The sequence below is a fragment of the Varanus komodoensis genome, unplaced genomic scaffold (genome assembly GCF_004798865.1).
Source record: "Varanus komodoensis strain SLA01 unplaced genomic scaffold, ASM479886v1 scaffold59_1, whole genome shotgun sequence".
Classification (NCBI taxonomy): Eukaryota; Metazoa; Chordata; class Lepidosauria; order Squamata; family Varanidae; genus Varanus; species Varanus komodoensis.
Genome location: NW_025336221.1, coordinates 3,741,913 through 3,762,926, shown reverse-complemented (window position 1 = coordinate 3,762,926; position 21,014 = coordinate 3,741,913). Strand labels below are relative to the sequence as shown.

General features: G+C 50.1%; 1 protein-coding gene across 1 annotated transcript in view; it reads left to right on the top strand.

The window, feature by feature from the left end:
- Nucleotides 1–21,014, top strand: part of LMBR1L (limb development membrane protein 1 like) — a 37,952-nt gene that overhangs the window by 14,380 nt on the left and 2,558 nt on the right. The window contains exons 2-16 of the mRNA XM_044449540.1: nucleotides 586–670; nucleotides 4,881–4,911; nucleotides 5,705–5,844; nucleotides 6,884–6,987; nucleotides 7,089–7,215; nucleotides 8,748–8,816; nucleotides 11,079–11,143; nucleotides 12,084–12,159; nucleotides 12,344–12,427; nucleotides 13,174–13,250; nucleotides 14,771–14,848; nucleotides 18,103–18,176; nucleotides 18,599–18,689; nucleotides 19,658–19,724; nucleotides 20,619–20,780. Coding sequence (XP_044305475.1) covers nucleotides 586–670; nucleotides 4,881–4,911; nucleotides 5,705–5,844; nucleotides 6,884–6,987; nucleotides 7,089–7,215; nucleotides 8,748–8,816; nucleotides 11,079–11,143; nucleotides 12,084–12,159; nucleotides 12,344–12,427; nucleotides 13,174–13,250; nucleotides 14,771–14,848; nucleotides 18,103–18,176; nucleotides 18,599–18,689; nucleotides 19,658–19,724; nucleotides 20,619–20,780 — 1,330 coding nt within the window. The remainder of the gene's footprint in view (nucleotides 1–585; nucleotides 671–4,880; nucleotides 4,912–5,704; nucleotides 5,845–6,883; nucleotides 6,988–7,088; nucleotides 7,216–8,747; nucleotides 8,817–11,078; nucleotides 11,144–12,083; nucleotides 12,160–12,343; nucleotides 12,428–13,173; nucleotides 13,251–14,770; nucleotides 14,849–18,102; nucleotides 18,177–18,598; nucleotides 18,690–19,657; nucleotides 19,725–20,618; nucleotides 20,781–21,014) is intronic.

Genomic DNA, 21,014 nt, shown 5'->3' with positions numbered 1-21,014 from the left:
ACATCTGGTTGGGGAACTAAATTGAAATTAAACCCGTTCATCTCCTTTATAAGGGAGGGTTAATGGGGGATGGCTTCTGAATTGTAGCTGCAAACAGAAATCTTTGTGTGGCTCAGAGCTGGACTACCACTACTTCTTCTCCAGTACCCTTGTGGGGTGTGTGTCAAACAGTGTCTTCAGTTCGCTCCTTGTTTTACTTCGTGGTTGTCACTGAACAGGTCATTTTGAGGTAGTTCTGATGAAACCAGCAGAAGAAATGTTGGTGCTGTAACTGTGTGGGTTGTTTACAGTCTGAAAAAGTTCTATAAAGAGTTTTTCCTCTAAATGTTGATAGCCAGAATATGCTATTTATGGCAGGGCTTACAGATGAGTTGCAGTCCAGATAAGTTGGGGCAGAGCTGCTGTCGTGAGGTGGTTCCTGCAGAACGGAAGACTCATTGATGCTCTGTTGAATTTCATGTGATGCAATTGCTTTGGATGAGGTGGGCTCCATGTCTTCCGATGTCTGTGGGGGAAGGTCCAGGGTGGGGGAGTTTCTGCTTTCTGAATACCATCTCTGACCTCTGTCTCCTTGTCTTCCTGCAGATCTGTGCTCTTCTCTTTGCCAGCCTGTACATCCTGTGCTACTTCATTTTAACCTGCTTCAAAAGGCACACAGATTTCACCACAGGTAACTAACTGGGAACATTGGAGGTTGGATGAATAGGAAGGATCTTGCCCCTCCAGTCGCATGGCTTTTGAAGTCTCAGTTTGGATTCCCTGGGGAGGTAGCTGTTCCCCCTTTGGTTATGTCTGGATTCCACTAGAAGATAGCACCAACTCAACTGGTATGGTTGCCATGGGATGCACTTCTCATCGTGTTCATGTAATGGAGGACATTTTTGTCACAGCAAGACTTCCCCACCACCTAATATTTTGTGGATCGAGCTTTATGCTCCTAGATCTCCTTTTTATTTATAAAATAAATTCTCTTTGCACTCAATTAAACTTTCTATGGGTCTGTAAAAGCCAGCTTCCTCCTCTGCCCCCAGTTGGAGTTGCTTCTGCGTGGAGTATTTTCTGCCCTGTAAAGCATGAATCCTGATGCAAGGAGATCCCTGTGCAAGTGTGGGAAAGGATGCCCTGCCAGCATTTTGAACACTTCTGTTGTAGCCCAGGGAAACCCTTCTCTTCTCCCCAGCTAAGGACAACTTGCAGGTTCACTTGGTTGTCTGTCCCCCATACAAAGTCTGAGGATGCTCTGTTTTCTTACTGTTCCCTTCCTTTGGGTCCCTTGCCCCTCCAGAACAACCTGTTACGTTGGTGTTACCTTGGCTCATCAGGCAAAACTGATCCCCTTTCAAGCAGAACTGGCGTTCAATCCGTAGCAGTCCTTCTATGACTTTAATTGCAATGGTTAAGCTAGTCTTCCCCAACCTTGTGCCATCCAGCTGTTTTGGACTACACCTTCCATAATCCCTGGCCATTGGCAGAGCTAGGTAGGGCTGATAGAAATTGCAGCTCAAAACACAAAGAGGGCCCCAAGTTGAAGCTAGCTAGCTCCTTTGGGCTTTTGCTCTGACTTCCATGCAGAATGTATTCCCTCGTAAGCAGAGCTGCCAGAGACAATAGAAGCCTTCTCCTACTGGATGGCCTTAGGGGAAGCCACATTCCCCAAGGTCCCACCTATGTGCAGCTTGTAGCCTGCCCCTGTGGAAGGCACTTTCCCCTTCAAATTGCAGTTTGTTGGCACTGTTGTTAACCTAGTTGCTTTGGCAGCAGTTGGCCTAGGCAACATGAGGACTGGGCAACAGGAGAGTCTTGGAAAGTTTTCCGGTTCTGAAAATGAGCTTCCTAGAGCCAACATCTTGGGCACAAAATATGGGGGGAGAGCAAGAAAAAAGCCCTTTCACAACCCCACTTGCAGAGATCTTGCCCTTTGCCTCCATGCCAGGCCAAAGTTTACTTCTCAAAGTGCTTGGTTTCTGGCACAGCAATAGTCAAGGGCTGCTGGCCCTGAGAAGTAAAGACAGTGGAGTAATTTAGTTTTTAAAACTCTCTGCTTTTAAAATCTGTGTCAAATAGTTGCTGTTCCCTTGTATTTCAGCCCCCCGCAAAGCGCTTTTCAGGGCTGCAAGCACTGCAGATTCCTGTTTGCCTAGAGGATTAAAAGCTTAGTGCAGGGAAGGCTTCAGCAGAGGCTGCTTAGCCGTGCCAATTTCTGCTATGCGCTTTGTTACACATGCTTGCATCTTAAATGCCTGTTTGATGCAGACACACATGTATCCAGGCAAGCTTTTATTAGGCCTGGAACCAGGGAGAAGGAACGTTGCCTTGCTCCTCCCCGGATCCTACAGGTTCCAAAGTGGACCGAAAGCAGATCTCCTGGTGTTTTGAGCTCCCAGCGTTCCTGATCTTTGGCCATGCTGGCAGGGGCCGACAGGAGTTGAAGGCCGAACTGTCTGGTGCTCTGCCATTGGCCCACCTCTGCTTCAGGTGACTGGTTCGCTCTCTGGCTGCAGTTGCCACACAGCGGGTTTACCAGCAGATGCCAGGAGGCAGGCATGTGGGACCCAGTTTGTACATTACCTGGTGATGGCGATGGATAGCTGTGGTGATGGATTCCCTGTGGCCAGCTTGCATGTTCCCTTTGGAGCTTTCCTTTGCCACCAGCTTGTGTGATTCCTTTGGTGCTTTCCTTAGCGCCGGGGCAGGAATCTTTCCATTTGTCATGCATTCCAGTGGCAATGATCTCCCTTCCCCCTCTTCCACATTTTTCTACTGCATCTGGTCTGGGTACGGACAAGTGGGTCAGAGTGGGGCTCCCATGTGGCTGGAGCTTCTCTGTGCACTGCGGTGACTTGGGAGCTGGGGACACACATCCGGTTCTTCAGTGGCTGTCCTATTAATTAGTCAGCTGAGGGATCAGTCCTTTTTATCTCCATACCCTTGTTTTCTCCAACCCTAGAGTAATTTGCCCCTGCGCTGTTTGTCATTTTCTATTGTATCTGGTTCTTTTAAGCATTAATCTCCCGAGAGAGCAGATTAGGCAGATTTAAAAATACAATAAACTAACTGAGGACACAGAATTGTGCTTGGACTTGCAGCCACTGAGATTTCGCTACTCTGCTGCCGTCTGTTTGCATGAGCTTCCCGCCTGAACTGCCATATTGACTTGTACGCAGTGCATGATCATTGCTTTCCCTGTGTCATGTCTCCCTGCTGTGAACATCTGCAGGGCCAACACAGAATTTCTGCTCCAGGTGGCACACCTTCTGCCAGCTGTCATCTCCCATATGGCAAAGCAAGAACGGAGTGCTCCATATGAAACCATCTGTATTTATGCAAGGCCGGCTGGGGAGTAGTTAGCTGAGTGCTGAGAAAACAGTGCTTGAGGAAGGAGGAGGAGTGGCTTGGCAAGGGATGGAGAACCCCCCTCCCTTTGTTGTCCTGCCTCCCCCACCCAAGTTTCCCCAGAAGCTAGTCGGCTTCTCTCACTGGGCATTTTGCCAGCAGCCGGAATGGTTTTGTTTTCGGCAAGATCTCAGGCCGCAACATACCCCGTGGGCTGGGCTGCCAGGTCGAGTCAGCGTGGAGCAGCTCCATGCTCCTGTTACACTGACCTAGTTTTCATGAATGCTGTGCCCACCTGTTCTGGCTTAAAGGGCTACTATTCAAGAGCCAAGGGATGCAGGTGGCACAGTGGTTTAAACTGCTGTGTGCTGAGCAGGTTGATCAAAAGGTCGCCGGTTCAAATCTGCACAATGGGGTGAGTTCCCGTTGCTCCATCCCAGCTCCTGCCAGCCTTGCAGTTTGAAAGCATGCAAATGCAAGAAGAGAAACAGGTACCACTTCGGTGGGAAGGTAGCAGCGTTCCGTGCACTTTGGTGTTTAGTCATGGTGGCCACATGACCACGGAGACTGTCTGTGGACAAACGCTGGCTCCCTCGCTGGCTAGGAAACGGAGATGGGCACCGCCCCCTAGAGTCAGGCATGACTGGACTTAACGTAAGGGGAAACCTTTACCATTACCTTATTCAAGAGCCAGATACATGGGGCATCAGCATAGGGTTCCTTTAAAAAAATGCACAATCTTCTTTACATTACATTACATTACATATGTATTTTGCCTGCTGCTGAAGCTCTCTGGGCGGTTCACAACATTTTAAGTCATCCACCCAGATTTCAGCCAGGCTTAGTTTCCAAGATTAGGCAGAATCAGGCACTTCAGGCTATACAAAAGCTTTGAGGGTTGTTCTTGCCCACCAGGAAATCCAGCTGTTCTAAAGGCGCTCCCCTCTTCACCGCCACTTCTCTCATGCCTGGTGTCTGAGGTCTGGCCAGAGTCGGTGCCAGTCTGAACTTTCCCCTCTCCAACCCTGCTGCCGCTGCTCTTCCACATGAGGCAGTGTGGGTCAAGTTGGCATAATGCAGTCCCTGTGGGAAGGCGCTGGACGAGCAAGGAGCAGCATGCTCACGTTGTCCAGAAGTGCCTGGCGCAAAGGTGGAAGGTTTTCCTTGCTGTATGGTGGTCCAGAGGGGCCTGTGGCGAGCACCCAGGGTCAGGCTTGTGCTGCAGAATGGACAACGGGGCGCCTCCGTAGGGCTCCCCAACTCGGCTCTGAAGCCGTTCAATTAATAGGCCTCTCTGGGGTTTTTTTCCTCCTGTGTGAGTTGCACATCTGTGTGCTGTACTTGCTGCACCTAACAGAAACATTTGTGGGAAGAGGACTGGGCAGAGCTAAGTTCCGGTCCCCACGCATCCAGGAGGCACACCTGGCTTCTGAAGATCAAAAGGGGCGGAGGCAGAGGCCATGGCCTGCTGCTTTGCACTGCTTGGGGGAAGCATGTCGTGATGATCCAGATGTTATAATAATGTAATAATGGTTTCTGTTTCTTAGTTGATGAAGATGCTGCTGTCAACAGGATTGCGTAAGTTCCTCCTTTTTCCTCCTTGTTCCTGGTACTGACCTTGACATCCCCCATTCTCTGCTTCCCTACCTGCTTTCTCCCCATGAGTGTACCTTTCTGCTTAAAAAGCCACAGACAAATAGAAAAAAAGAGTTTGGAATAAAAAGAGAATCGAACTGAAAAGAAATCCAACATTTCCCCCGTGCCTCTGTTGCGCATTTTGGGGGACCATTGAGAAGAGATCCTTAGAATAGTTCTTTTAAGGGAATAAATGAGGCAGAAATTGGTATTTCTTCTTTACATCCAGGCATCAGGAGTAGAGAAAGTAATGGCAGGTGTGAGGGAAGAAGTGAACCATCCCCAAAGCAGTCAAGGAACACTTCCCAGATTCTTCAGACCAGCCTTCCCCACACTGGTGCCTTTCTGGTGTGTCATACTCCAACTGGTAGCATCATCTACCAGTATGGATGCCTGAAGGATACTGGGAGAGGTAGTCCGACATTTATATATGTCCACATACTCTGTGAGCTGATTTGCATAATCGAATAACCCACCATGGCTTAAATAAGCCATGATGGCTTGTTTCAGTCGGTACTGTGTGCTGAGTGATGGCTGAATGTTACGCCCAGGCATGCCTTGTTGACTAATCCAGGACTGGGTGGTTGACTAATCCAGGACTGGGGAGAGTCTCCAGCAAGGAGAAGGTCTTTGGCTTCCCTGGCCGTGCCACAGACCATGTGAGTTCTGTTCTGGAAACTCCATCTGTTTTGAGGAGACGGAGGCCTCGCTGACCTTTGCTTCCATGCTTCTCCAGGCTGTGCCTGTGCACCTTCACCTTGGCGGTGTCCCTAGGCGCTGTGCTCCTGCTGCCCTTCTCCATCATCAGCAACGAGGTGCTGCTCTCCTTCCCGCAGAACTACTACATCCAGTGGCTGAACGGCTCCCTCATCCATGGCAAGTGCCACGCCGCAGCTCCCTGTGCCAGTCGCCCTTTGCCGGGGGCCCTCGGTGGTGCTGGGTGGGAGGAGGGATGCTTGCTTTGCTCGTGGGGTTGCAGAGCGTAGCTGGGGGACAATGGGCAGGATGTTGATTGTGGAATGACCCGGCCTCCAGTACATCCATTGGGCTCCCGAGGCTCTCCCTTTAGGACAGCTTCAAGAGGAATCTAGGAGTGGGAACTTGTACCCCACCAGCTGTTGTTGGCTCCCAGTTCCCATCAGCCCTGGCCAAGCAGCCAGCAGCAAGGGTTGATGGAAGTTGCAGGCCAACAGTGTCTGGAGGGCCACCCCTTCCCTTGACCTGGTCTCGTCCCCGGCTGTTCGGGCAAGCCTGTTAAAGCAGACACCACCTGAAGTGGCAGCAAGGGTGGTATCTTGGTTCGCAGAGCTCTCTGCCCGTCCCCAGCCCTGGCTTTGCTTGTCCCTTTCAAAATGCCACCGTGGGCCTCTCCAGGCACTTGGAACTGGATGTGTGAGAGCCAGTGGGCCTGTGTGAGGCCGGCCCTGTCCCCTTGGAGACGGGCACACTGGCAGTCTCTCCCAGCCAACGCACGAGGGGGCCTGCTGCAACGTGCGTAAGGTTTCCGCCACAGAGGCGAGACCCTCGGCCTGTGGTGGGGCGCAGGAGGGAGATGGTGTTCTGCAGATCAAATGCGCAAGCCTGTAACCAACTGGAAAGCAGCGCATTTTCTGAGCTCGAGTTTTTCTGCCTCAGAGGTGGGCAACTTGTGGCCCTCCAGATGTTTTGGCCTACTGCTCCCATGATCCTTCACAGTTGGCTAGGGTTAATAGGTGTTGTAATCGAAAAAGAGGGGACTCGGGTAACTCATCATTGTACAGGGGGTAAGGAGGACTGTTGGGCGTTGTGGATGTTATCCTGGGTTGTGAAAGAGGATGGCGTTTGGGGCCTTATGGGGGCAAGGAGGCAGCGTGCAGTGGCAGGAAAACTTGAACTGGATCCTCTGCTTAACTGGTCCTTCTCTCCTTCTCCTTAGGCCTCTGGAACCTGGTCTTTCTCTTCTCCAACCTCTCGCTCGTCTTCCTCATGCCCTTTGCCTACTTCTTCACCGAGTCTGAAGGGTTTGCAGGATCAAAGAAGGTACCAGCGGTCCCCCTGACCTCCATGCTTCCCTTACTCTGCCCCAGCTTTGAATCTGAGTTCAGTCATGCCTTTGTGTCACCTCCTCACTGTCCCTCCAGGGGATCATGGCCCGTGTGTACGAGACCTTCGTGGTCCTCCTGTTGCTGACACTCTTGATCCTGGGAATGGTCTGGGTCGCCTCGGCCATTGTGGACAACGATGCAGCCAGCAGAGAGTCTCTCTATGGTGAGTAGCCCTCGTCACTCTTCCTGCTTTTTCCCCATTGCCCGGAGGCAGACGTGTCCCAAAATACAGGCCAGACTGGAAGCTTGAGATGCAGGGCACACTTTCCATGCAAGTGAGATCCCCTGAATATTGCTGAACTTGAATCTGAGTAAGCCTGCTTAAGATTTGGCTGTAAATTGCCAGACTTTCCCACTGCCAGTGGTAACCGGGAGGAGTCTGGCCCAGCACTGGGCCAATGTGCTTTCATTTTTAGTGAGGCATGTAGCGAGTGTATTAATCAAATGAGGTGACCGAACTCCAAATGTAGGCAAAACATTCTCCAGGGGGTGCACAAGATGGAAATAAATTTGTGCTCTCTGGGCACAAGGTGAAAACTGTGTGTTACAGTTGAAATGCTGCCTGTCTAGCTGCAGGTTCAAATGGGCAAGCTGGTACTTGCTTTTTTTAAGCACTTGTATGCAGGACAGAGCACTAGAAAATGGAGCTAAAGCTGGGTCTAGATAATGTAGATGAGATCCACTTGTCAATCTCAGGATGATTTGCAGGAGATCAGCAGGGTATCCAGTTGCCAATGGTTTAATGATTGGGAACAACAAATAGCCTTGTTCTCGCTTAAATAATATTCCTGAAATCCAGGCAGCTTGAGGAGGTGGAGAGAGGAGGAAAGGGCAGAAATTAGGCATGTTCAGAGGTGCCTTTTTCTGCCATTCTGTGTCTGTCTGCCTGAGCTGCAGCTTTGCATCTGGCTCCAGTGGGACCTTGGGGTTCAGGCAAAAAGCAAGGTAGATCTCACAAGCCTAAAAGTCTGCCCACTCCTGCTTTGCGTAATGTCTGAGGTTGTTCTTGGTATGTCAGTGATGAGGATCATGCGAGGTGGGCAGACTTCCCCATATCTGGGCACCAAAAATGCAGGGGCCTGAATATTTGGGGAGTGGCTGTTGCCTTCACATTCAATATTGCCCTGTCTTGACAAGGCACTATTATTACGAATGGACTCAGCCACAGGTTGGGCCTGGATCCAGATCCAGATCAGAAAAAGCTTCTTGGATTATGGCTCAAAATCTTACAGCTGTGAACTTGGGCCAAGCACTAAAGGGATAGTTTTGGGGTCCCAGGTGTACAAAGAACCCCAGGAGTAGGAAGATCAAGTATGCCCCAACACTGAGCTAAAACTGTTCTGCAGCTGGGATGGACAGAAGATGGCTCTCAAGATGTTTTGGACCAACTTCCAGAAGCCCCTACCAACAAAGCCAATTATCAGGAATGCTGAGAACTGCCACCCAAAACATCTGGAGATCTTATTTCCTCCCCATGCCTGCTCTAGAAGAAACAGAGAGGAATGAGGGCCATTGATAGCCTAAGCCTTGGAAAGCCCCCAGCTTTGGAATGTGGATATGTTCTTGTGAGTTGGAAGCTTTAGGAAGATTATTCTGGGCTCCTCTGAAAGGCCTTGGAATTGTCTCTGTTCTTATGGTCTCACCTCACTTTGTCTGCGCTATAACATATTTCTTTCCACTGTCTTTTCCCTGCAGACCTCTGGGAATACTACCTCCCCTACCTCTACTCATGCATCTCCTTGTTTGGAGTGCTACTGCTCTTGTGTAAGTCTTGCCATTTTCATGCTTTGTTGCAAAAGAACACAATATGGCGCCCTCCAGATGCTTTGGACTATATACCCCATGCTCCCTGAACATTGGCTGGGGCTGACAGGGGTTGTAATCCACAGCATCCCGAAAATACCATGTTGCCTAATCCTATTTTCTTGGGATGCTGTGGGGGGAGAACCCCATGCCAGACCACTCATCTAAACAGAGAGCTCAGAGGCTTTAAATGTCTGAGTTTGGTTGCTAATGTGTAGTTTGTGGCTTTGGTGGATAACCAGTCCTTCCTCCCTTTTAAAATGAGAGTGGGATGAGTGATAAACCCTTCCTAACCCTGTGTGTACTTTGGTGTTCTGTTAAATACACCTGCTAAGCTCACCGCTAGCGTAGGGGGTGGTCTTCTTTTATGTGTCCGCCCAGCCCAGCCTTTTCTCCTGGGATAGGTAGCAGCTCTCTGGGGTCGCGGGCAAACAAGCATCCTCCCCATCAGCTGCACCTGGTTCAAAGAGTTGGACACAACGGGATACGCCTGGGACTGAATTTTCCCCCTTTGAGGCCAAACACGTGTTCTACTGCTGCACTCCAGCTCTGCGGCTCCAGCTCTGCGGCAGTCTTCTCCAACCTGGTGCAGACACGTTGGATGGCAACTCCCATCACTTCCACCCAGTCCAACACACTTGATGGGCACCAAGTTGGGCAAGGCTGCTTTAGCCCATTGGTGTCCAGCTCTTGGATCAGGGCCTTCTGCTGGGTCATAGCCTGACCTAAGATGGGTCATACCAGCAACATTCTGCTCTTACAGATACATATGATGTACACCGTATCTACAGCCTGCATTGAGCAAGGGGGGTGGACTAGATGATCTCTACAATTCCTTCTGTGATCTTCCATTATAAAACTAAGTTGGTCCAAACATGTCTGTTTTGTCTAAAGGTATGACAAATTGGAAGGCCACTGCTCTTGACACACCAAGGGCTGTTTCAGACCTGTGTGTTTGCACAGCAGAGGTGTTTTGCCTGTAGTAATCCTCTCACGCATGAAGCAGCCTGAATGAGATTGAGACATATCTCCCTTCTTAATGTTGGGGTTTCCCACATATGTTTCTTCTCCTGGTCTTTCTTTTGTGCTGAGCCTCATTGAAGAGTTTGCTCTTTCACTTGATGTTTCCTAAGTGACATGGGGGAAGTCCTGGTTTTTTGTTTTTGGGGTTTTTTTTTTTTTTATTTTTTTTTTTTGCAAAAAGCTCTTTGCAGGATCTTTGCTGCTTCGCCAGTTCAGAAGTGCTTTGAAAATGAAGCCTACTTGGAAATAATGGGGTAAAATAAAGAGATTGTTTAAAAGAAAGTCATGTCACCATTTCACGAGTTAGTGCTTGGTAGCACTGCAGTGCCAGCACTGTTATTTTTCTACATAGTTGTGAATGATCTGAATGACAGGAGTGGCCCAAGACATTTTGTTGCCTCCGGCAACGGACAGGATTGCTGTTCCTCACATTCCAGTGAGAGGGCTGTGGGATTGTGCTTCAGTGCCGATCACAGTGCAGCAACTTCCACTGCATCCGAGAGGGCAGCTGCCTAGCTGGAGACTCAGGGAGGCCGTGGGACAAACGCAGCGCTGTGCTCCAGCACCTGGTTGCCGCTTTCCCTCCCACCCAGCCCACACGCTACTGGAGGTAGCCACCGGCCTTCATAACACTAGGGCTGGCCCTGCTGATTAAATTCCTTTTTTATCTAGAGATTTTTCAGGCATGCTTGGCTTGAATTACGAATGAACCAACACGTAATCTCCTCCTACTTACCATCTTGCTTAGCTGTTATGACATCCTTCCATGTATTCCTCAGGTGTTTAGACTAAAGGTGCCCTGAACAACCTTGGCTGAACCGGCTTCGTTTCTCTGACTTTTCCCCTTTGTCCTTGCAGAGGAGAATTGTTTGTTTTTTGTTTTGAGGCAGCCTTGAATGTATTAAGTTGGAGTTTGGAAAATGCTGTGTGGAAAGGAGGTGGGAGGGCTAAAGACATCTCTTTGAAGAGTCCCAGAGCAGAGGTTTCCTGCAAAGCAACACAAGGTTAACCTGGTAATCTGGGTTAGCCAGATTCTGTGTCTGACACTGCCCAAGCAAGATGGCCTTGCAGCTTTGTCCATCTGGCAAAACAAAGTGGAGGCAGCGGCTGGCCTGTGCCAATTGGAGAGTGTGTAGAATAGCGCCACCTCCTGGCAGATAAGTTCACGGTGGATTTCTCTCTCCCCCCGGGCCTCTGCAGTGTGCACACCCTTCGGCCTGTCACGTATGTTCACCGTCACAGGGACGCTGCTGGTGAAGCCCAGGGTAAGTTCTGAGCTGGCTCCAGCACTTGTCATGCTTACGAATGTGGGGATGGGGAAACAGTTGGGAAAGTGACCTAGCTGCTTGCTACCAAGATACATTTGGCTGGGGAGGAGGTGGGAATGACACCTCCCAGATCTTCTGGAGTTCAGCTCCTATCATTCCCAGCCAGCATGGCCCATGATCTGGAATTATGAGAGCTGTGGTCCAAAGCAATTAAAGGGCATCAGATTGGGGAAGGCTGGTCTACATGTTGGCTGGGGAGGTGGAAGGGACTGAGGCTGTGGGAGAAGTCCCTAAAGCGGCAGCTCAATCTTGGAGCCGTCTTGCTTTTTCAAGTCTGCCTTCCTTCTGCGATGGAAATCGGGATATACATGTGGTTCCCAGGCCATCTCCCTTTCAGGCACTGACCAGAGCAAGCACTGCTTGGCTTCAGCAAAGTGGCTGCCGCCTCTGCTGTCAGGCTGAGCTCTGTGAGAACTGGGGAAGAAGCTTCTTGTTCAGCACAGCACTGGGTATGCAAGAGGGCCCAGGGCCAGCCAGAGCTGCCTCTCCCAAATGCCACCCATGGGCAGGCCTGAATCTGTGTGCTGCACGTCAGAGGGTGCCACCATCATGGCAGCTGCCGCCACACTGTGCATATTCTGCCTCTGGAAGACTGTGCTGTCTTTAAGGGCAAAAGCATGTGGCACATGGGAGGATGGCTCAGAGCCCTGCCAGGTGGGGCGGGGCAGGGAGCAAGAGGAGGGGATGGAGCGAGAGTGCCTGGCCAGGGGAGCCTGTGGAAGAGTGGAGGGAACGATGCTTTCACCGGTCTGGTGTTGGGATAATTTCCTTGAAGGAAGCGAAGCAAACGGATCTGCTCCCAGTGAATTTGTTGCAGGGTGGGTGGGATGGGTGCAAGTGGCGGCAACCTCACACGAGAGCATCCCCCTCTCTGCAGCTCCTGGAGGATTTAGATGAGCAGCTCAACTGCACAGGGTTCGAGGAAGCCGCCATTTCTCGCAAGATCAGTTCGGGTAAGTGCCCAGCGGAGCCTGAATGGGGTGGGGACTTGGCTGCTCCCATCCTGGAATTCGGTGCCTGCATTTGGTGTGCAAGGCCAAGCTCTAAGGCCTTGGAAGGGAGGTGGTCAGGTGTGGCCAGCACTGCCGATTCAGATTGTCCTTCCTTGCAACCTTTTTCCATTCTTTACTTGCTCAGGGAAAACCTTCTGCTGGCTCAATTTTGATATGGAAGTGCTGAGACAACAATATCTCGCCATTCACATGAACAGGATAACACTGGGTAAGAATAAAGCAGGGAGGGGAGATGAGGCTGGAAGTCCCAATGTTGTATTATAGCCCCCATTATCCCCAGCCAGCATGGCTGTTTAGTTTTGTTAGCGATTTCTTTAGGGTGATAGGAAGTACTGAAATTATGCCCCCCTGCAAGACTTGCATCTTCAAGAGCTCACCAGACAGAGCTCGGGTTTTTGCTTTTGTGTTTTTTTGTGTTTTTGTTTTGTTTTTGTGCCATAATGAGTTGTCTGGATGAACTTGCCTTTCGTTTTCATGACAGTTCATCAGAGGGCCACATTTGGCATCTAGTATCAGCTTCTGTGCATGGTATGGCATGGTGTCACACTCCAATTTTGGGTGGGCTTGGCAGCAAAGGGGACAGGGCCAAAGGCAAAGAGATGAGACCATAAAAAGCCTCTTTTGACTGCAGGCTCTCCCTGCCCACAGTGAGGTCTGAGAAGAGGCATTTTGGGCTTTTGGAACAGGAGGAAAACTACACCAAAGCTGGGAAGCCACCCAGGGATTTATGATTGGGGGAAGTGGGTGAGGCCAAAGGAGAGGGAAGACCACCTGGGGAAATGAAGGCCGGCTTGCATTCCCAGGCCGACCAGGTGTCTCCCAGGCCTGGCAGAGGAGGCAGAATGAACACGGATTGTAGAGCTGAGGAATCATCACAAAAAGTGTATCTGGGGAGCTGTTAAGCCTCCAATTATTCAGCTCCTGTGTGTTGTGTGTGTTCTTCCTTTTTGGCAGAAACCCGTCGCAAAGCTTCAGCTTGGCAAAGAAACCTGGGCTACCCGCTGGCCATGTTGTCCTTGCTATCTTTGACGGTAATGTCTGGCCTGAAACCCACTTTGGTATATGTTGATCTTTAAAGTATCTCTTAGAGCTGGCTGACCTCTCTGTGTTGAGAGAAGTAGCAGCTAAATAAATGCCCGCCGGAAGCTTCCTCTGCATCAGCCTTCCTACTGGGTACCCCATTGCACGAGGCCAAGGATTCGCTGGCATACGAAGGGCCTGCTCTTTCCACCAAGCCGAACGCTGTGCTCATGTGCCCTGGCTGGATTAGGTGCTGTGTCTGAGGAGGGCCCAAGAGAGCCTTCTCCTGCCAGCCCCATTTCCCTTCTCTGCTCCAGAGCAGGGAAAGGTGCTGCTGATGCTTGCCCCTTGGTGCTTCCAGAGTGCTCTGATGTCTTAGCAATGCAGCAGCCAAACCGCTCCTGGCCTTGGGACTGCCGAAGGAACTGTTGTGCAGTTGTTGGGTGTGAGGGTGATCTGGCTGCGAGACCGCTCAGAAACGTTGATTCGGCTGATCTGGCTGGCTGGGTGGGCATCCCCTTCCTCCCTCACTGCTCCACCCACCCACATCCCTCCTGGAGCTGTGTGCTCGGTGGGAGAGGACCACCATCTCAGATGGAAGAGTACCGTTCTTTGGTCAAGGGGATACAATAGTTGGGCTGTCCTGCTGGAACCTCCAAGCAGGCTGTGCAGCTGCTGAGCCCATCCCTCCCCACCTCTCTGGCTCCAGAACAGGGAAGAGAACTCTCTTGCTGCGGTGAGCAAAAATACTGGAGGCATATCCTAAAGCAGGGGTGTCGAACCTCTTCCAGCCCGAGGGTCAACTAATGCTTTGGAGAAGTGTTTGGGGCTGCATGCCAGCGGGGAGTGGGGAACGGCAAAAATTACCAAAAATAGCAGCACATCGTAGCTTGGAGTTCCTGCTGCTAGGAGCCAAGCCTCGGGATTCCAACGTTACCTGTTGATAATCCTCCCTTTTCTAAGAACATATAAGCCTTGCAGGCACCAATCCTGTTCTGCAGCGAAGAATGAAGAGCACTCGTTCCTGAACAGCCGCACCTTTAAATGTTCTGCCTGGCGACAGAAATGAAAATGAGCAACTGTGCCACTCTGATCGAAGAGGAGTTCTGTGTGACTCCTGGATTAGCGCAGGAAGAGGGGTGCTGGTGGGCTTGGGGTGATGCTGCAGAAGTCTAGTGAGGCTTAAATTGCTGCCCCATCAGGAAAAACATCTCGGGCCTTTTGGCCAGGAAACCTCTAAGGGGCAGCAAAGAGCTGCTCTAGAGGAACCTTCAGAACAGCTTTCTGGATTGGTCCCCTGTGCAGTGTCCTTGCTTGGAAGAAGACGACAACCTGACAGCCAAGTTGAGTTCTCTGACTCGGTCAGGGGTCCTCCTTTCTCTGCACCTCCAGTGTTTTTTGAGAGTTAAGCAGGATTCTCAACCTTTATCAGATGCCTAAAAGAGCACCAGTATATTTTTGAAGGGGATGCTATTTAAGACTTGAGAATGCTGTGCTGAGCTGTCGTGTTCACCCTCCTTGGCTTTTCTAGGCCATTTCTGTCCTTGTTGTCTGCTTCCACGTCTTGGAGCTGCTGCTGGATGATGCTGCAATGCCACGAGGAATCCAGGTGAGAGAAGAGTTGTTACTCCTGCTAGATCTTCCTCCAGACCATGATTCTTTACTGCTCAGACTTGCTGCCTTCTTTCTGTCCCTACGGAGTGGCTTAATTTTAGTATGCTTTTCTTTTTCTTTCACACACAAAGCCGAGCTAAATTCAAAAGTTCAAGAGGCTTAGTTGTTAGAATCAACAGCAGGAATGGCCTTCTCCCTGTCTTGTGTTTAGAAAGTTTAGAAAACTAAACTTGTGCTCCAGAAAAGCTGAATTTGTGATTCTGCGCAGAATCTGCACTAAGAGAAACAAGAAAAGCTGAATTTGTGACTTGTAGAAATTTTGCTAATTAATCTTCAGGGTGGTTCGCCAAGATTTGCTTTGGGGTGGACCTCCCCATATCCCATAAGCAGACTTTCCCCTTCTTCTCCCTGCGACCCCCGTATCTGCTGTGGAGGATTTAAAGTGTTGGAGGGGCTAATGGGATCCTATTCACATATTTTGCTTCTACTGACTATAGAAGTGCAAAAAGATAAGCAAGCGCTGGAGCTTGTAACACATTCCAGTTTACTAGTGAGACAGGTGCTAACCTAACATGGAGACAGGAGGAACCGCCGCTTGTCGCTACAGCCACCCAAGACAGAATCACTAAAGTTGCACAAACAACGGACCAAGGAGACTCCATGGTGGCAGCGGCCTGCAACAACTGTGCATGTTTGGCTTTATTACCGAGAGCAATCGTGTCCTACACATGCAAGAGTTGCAAGTTGCAGCTCTCTTAGAAGAAAAGGAACAGCGCATGTCCACCCTCATGATGATAAAAGAAAATGAAGAGTGTCCACAGCCCTGGCCCTCCTCTGCTTTTCTTCTGCTGGGTTTTCCCCGGGTACTTCTCTGCACACTCCAAGGGAGGGGCATGGCTCAGTAACAGAAGGCCCCAGGTTCGCTTCCCGACTGTTCCAGGAGGCTGGAAGAACTGCCTGAACCCCTGCAGAGCCACGGCCAGGCAATGTTGCCAGGCCTGGACCAGGGGATCATGGATCTGGCTCAGTCTACGGCTGCTTCCAATGTTCCTAAAGCTAATATTTTGAGCCTTAAGCCCCAGGGCCGAATCCAGGTTGCCTGGGGTGCTAAGCAGGCCATGTAGACGGCCCTGCGCTCATTCCTGTCACCTGGGCTCCCTGCTTTTCTGCTTCCCTGTTCCAGTCTAAAAGGTGGAAATGCTTGTCTAGGCATTTAGTTATTGGCCATAAGAGCTTCATGCTAAAATGGGATTGCATTTTGGCCCTGCCCCTTTTGCCTTGGCCCTACCTGCCACCAGAATGTGGTCCGTCCAAGAGCTGCTCCAACATGCAATTTGGCCCTTGGGCTGAAAGAATTTTGACACCTCTGTGGCAGGAAGGTGGTTGTTGTTAATTGCAAAGTTGTGTCCGACCCATCGCGACCTCATGGACAACATTCCTCCAGGCCTTCCTGTCTTCCACCATCCTTCAGAGTCCACTTAAGCTCATACCAACTGCTTCAGTGATTCCATCTGGCCACCTCATCCTCTGCCGTCCCCTTCTTCTTTTGCCATCTATTGTTCCCAGCATTAGGCTCCTCTCCAGGGAGTCCTTCCTTTTCATTAGGTGGCCAAAATATTGGAGTTTCATCTTCAGGATCTGGCCTTCTAAAGAGCAGTCAGGGTTGATCTCCTCTAGGACTGACCAGTTTGATCGCCTTGCGGTCCAAGGGACTCGTAGGATTCTCCTCCAGCACCACAATTCAAAGGCCTTAATCCTTTTGCGCTCAGCCTTCCTTACGGTCCAGCTTTCACAGCCATACATTGCAACTGGGAAAACTATAGCCTTGACTATATGCACTTTTGCTGGCAGGGTGATGTCTCTGCTTTTTAGTAGGCTGTCTAGATTTGCCATAGCTTTCCTCCCCAGGAGCAAGCGTCTTTTAATTTCTTGGCTGCAGTCCCTGTCTGCGGTGATCTTGAAGCCCGGGAAAATAAAATCTGTCACTACCTCCATTTCTTCCCCATCTATTTGCCAGGAAGTGAGAGGACCAGATGCCATGTTCTTAGTTTTCTTAATGTTGAGTTTCAAGCCAACTTTTGCGCTCTCCTCCTTCACCCACATCAAGAGGCTCTTTAGTTCCTCTTCACTTTCTGCCATGAGAGAGGTATCATCTGCATATCTGAAGTTGTTGATATTTCTCCCAGCAATCTTAATTCCAACTGGTGATTCATCTAGCCCCGCCTTTCTCATGATGTGCTCTGCATAGAAGTTAAATAGGCAGGTCGACAGTATACAGCCTTGCTGAACTCCTTTCTCAATTTTGAACCAATCAGTGGTTCCGTGTCCAGTTCTCACTGTTGCTTCTTGACTCGCATATAGGTTTCTCAAGGGACAAATATAAGATGGTCTGGTAATCCCATCTCTTTAAGAACTTGCCACAATTTGTTGTGATCCACACAATCAAAGGCTCATCACAGTAGTCCAATTCTATGCCCCAACCACTGGTGCTGAAGAGGCTGAAGTTGACCGGTTCTATGAAGATGATAAGGACATCATTTTTTGGAGTTAATTCTAGAAGGTGTTGTAGGCCTTCATAGAACCGGTCAACTGGAGTGGGTTGCCATTCCTTCTCCAATGGATCATGTTTTGTCAGAGCCCTCTGCTATGACCTGTCCGTCTTGGGTGGCCCTGCATGGCATAGCTCATAGATTCGTTGAGTGACACAAGCCCCTTCAGCACGACAAGGCAGTGGTCCATGAAGGAGGACTGGAAGGTAGGGCATCCCAAAAGTCATGCATGATCCCAGGCTGCAGGTAAGGGATGTGTGCCTGGCAGTCTTGATGCAGATGGCTCTTTCTCAGCTGCTGGCAGAAGTACAGAGAGAGCAATCTGAGTACAGATCTCTGGTGGAAGGAGAAGAGAATGCGGGTGGCAGGGAGATTGGAGGAGGAGAAATTCAGTGCTGGGGGCATCAGGGTATTGCCGGGAGGCTGCAGTGAAGGTCTGGGTGGATACGGGCTGCGTCCCCCTGCTGTAAGGGACAGACATTTGAGAAAGGGAAAAGAATAGACACTGCAGTTGTACCACACACAAATTTGATTTTGGTCATACATTTGTGCTTTGCCCACAACCTGCTTGCCTAGCTATCTTCAAGGGTAAGAGTCTGAACACAGGACAAACCCCTAACAAATCCTGAGACTTGATGTATTCAGTTCCTTCTTTCCAAAATAACCTGATTATATGCCTCTTTCATCTCTTCTTTCACAGGATGCACCACTAGGAAAAGTGTCCTTCTCCATCTTTGGCTCTTTTGGGGCAGCTTTGCAGGTGGTCCTCATATTGTATCCTTTGCAAGTGTGCCTTTTTGGCATCTTCTCCACGACCTTTTTTGCTGCGAATATTGCCAGGCAGGTTTTCGCTCACAATCCCTGCTGCTTAAGAGTCTGGGTGCCTTTCCTCTTGCCGGCTCCCCGGCCAAATGATTGGACTCTCCCATAGCCTTCATGTGCACCAACTCACTCGCAGTGTCATTGCGCCACCGCTGCATCTTCACTGCTTGCCCCAGTCATGAAACATGGGCAGGAGAGCAAGCCGGTTAACCACATTCCTTTTCTATGGGAAGAAAGGGAGGCCCAAAGCGTTGATCAAAAATACTGTCACGTGTATGTTGGCTTGTGTGTTATTTGCTCAGTGTACTGCTGGCTGGCGCTCCCCGTTGACAACTACCCCTCCAGAGTTCTTCCTTAATGCTCTCCTGGCTTAGCTATCTCATGGTCTCCTCTCTTGTGGGCTTCTACAGCTCCCCTCTGTTCACCAAACTGCTGCCTGAGAGACACGACACTGCCATGACCAAGGTAGGTACGCTGCGTGACGGATTCGAAGCCTGGCTGCTGTCACTGGGGACAACAACCCGCAAACCCACTGGATGCCGTTTCATGATGCCATGAGTGCTAGAATTGCAACAGAAAGCAGGGCAGTGGGGACCACTTTGAGCATCTTAACTAGAGGAAGCAGAATCGGCCGCTGCATCTTCATGGTTCGGGAGCCTTTAATCTGGACGCAGGACTGTGGGGAAACTTCACGCGCAGTCAGTGGACGTGGGGCGGGGGATTGTGAGTGGGGCTTGGGAACGGCAAGGGACGGGGAGGCAAGGTTTGACGGTAGGGTCTGAAAGAATTGCAGCACGCAGCTTCTTAACTGGAAGGAGGCTCGTGACCATGGCTGATCATGCTGCTGTCCCATAGACCGTCTCCATCAAAAGCCACCTGAGTTTTCAGGCTCATTGGAAAGAGTGCTGGGAGGGGATCAGGAGGAGCCGCCTCTCCTGTGCAGGTCCTCATGGAGTCCAAACAACCTCATGCTTCTTGTGCAGAAGGGACGAAGTGGGTGGCCAGCCAAGGCAGCTGCCGGTGTATACTCATTCCACGACACTGAGGCTCTACCTGCATTTGGCAGTAGAAGGTGTGCAGTGCCACCATCTAACTCTTTGTGCCTCTGGAGCCTCGCCCACCAAGTGGAGACCCATGATCCAGTGAAGGTCCCCACTCCTAGGAGAGCTGTGAGCGGCCCGAATTGCCTCCTGCCCTGTCATCAAGGAGGGGATGTCCTGAATCTGGCAGCCTCTAAGAGTCCAAGTAGCCACATTTGATCAGTGTTTCTCATTTTGCTTTTGCTAGTGGACAGTTGAAGGGAAGGCTCTGCCCATTTTGACATCTGGGTGGGAGAGCGGATCTAAGGGTGAAGGAGGAACTACTCTCCAGTGTTGTGAAGGGGCAGCTAGCAACAAGCTCACACACTTATTTTTGGCTGTGTTTCTCTGCAGATAATTGGGAACTGTGTCTCCCTGTTAGTGCTGAGTTCAGCCCTCCCTGTTTTGTCCCGTACATTGGGTGAGTCTCATCTTCATTTGCACCGTTCTCCACAATTTCCGGAGATTGCTTCCATGAAGCAGCTGCTTTTGTCATGCCGTGGAAATTGTATAGCCAGGGCTGTATGGCTTAAAAAAATAAAAACTGCACATACTAAGCCTAATTTCTGTGACTTGCATAAATAGTACAAGCTAAGTATAGCGGTTTAATCTGTTTATGTAGTTCCCCTGATCTTGCAGAGGTTGGGCACTGAAGCGCTATCCCTGAAATACTTGATCCCTTCTTTTTGGCTAAGCACTGCCCCCCATATGTCTTTTTGGAACCATATAGGCTAGAAATGCGCTTTTTAGAAAATAAACAAAAATGAAAATTGTTAGGAAGCTGCAATCTGCATCTGATTTCAGATTCTTCGCTTTTCGTATAAGTATGTGAAAACAGGAAGCACACAGAGGCATATTTGGCCTGTCTGCAGTTTAGCTTTCGATGAATATGGGCTCAGAGTTAGGAGGAGGGACATCAGCCACTGGTTGTAGGGTGCACCGTGCAGGTATAGAACTCTGTAATTTCTCATTGCTTGGGGTAATGGAAAATGAAAAACGTTTTTCATGGAAAAATGAGAAAACAGCCGTGCTGTTCTTACAGAATCACACCATGTTACAGGGGATAGTGTAAATTCCGGGCAACTGAATTTTGGGTGGATTGCGTTTGTGCTGCTGACACCTGGATAAGGATTAAATGGAAGGAAGCAGTGCTTGGAAAGTGGATTTTTATAGGTTCTGAGAGAATCTTTCTCTCTCTTTCTGTGACAATGTTCAGGAAGGGAGAATAAACAAAATAACGAGTCCATCATCTCACGAAATAGAGGGAAGGGACTTGGGGGCCTGTAGATATGATCATATTTTTTCTCCATTATAGGGATAACGCGGTTCGACCTGCTGGGTGACTTCGGGAGGTTTAACTGGCTGGGGAACTTCTACATTGTCTTTCTTTACAACATGCTCTTTGCTGGCCTCACAACTCTTTGCCTGGTGAAGAAATTTACTTGGGCTGTACAAGCTGAACTCATTCAGGCCTTTGGTAAGTGGTGTCACTGTCATTTTCCCCCAATCTCTTCTGCCCCGCTTTTCTCATCACAGGTACAGGGGAGGGGAGCTGGTGAGGGGAATATATCCTGGGCAGAAGAAGGAAGAAGAGAGAAGGGGGTCACATCAGAACCACAAGAATTGGAGTGGAGTCTGTGTGGCGGACACAAGGATGTGTGAGTCCTCCACCGAAGGTGCCGGTTCACCACCTGGGAAGGTCTTCCTGTCT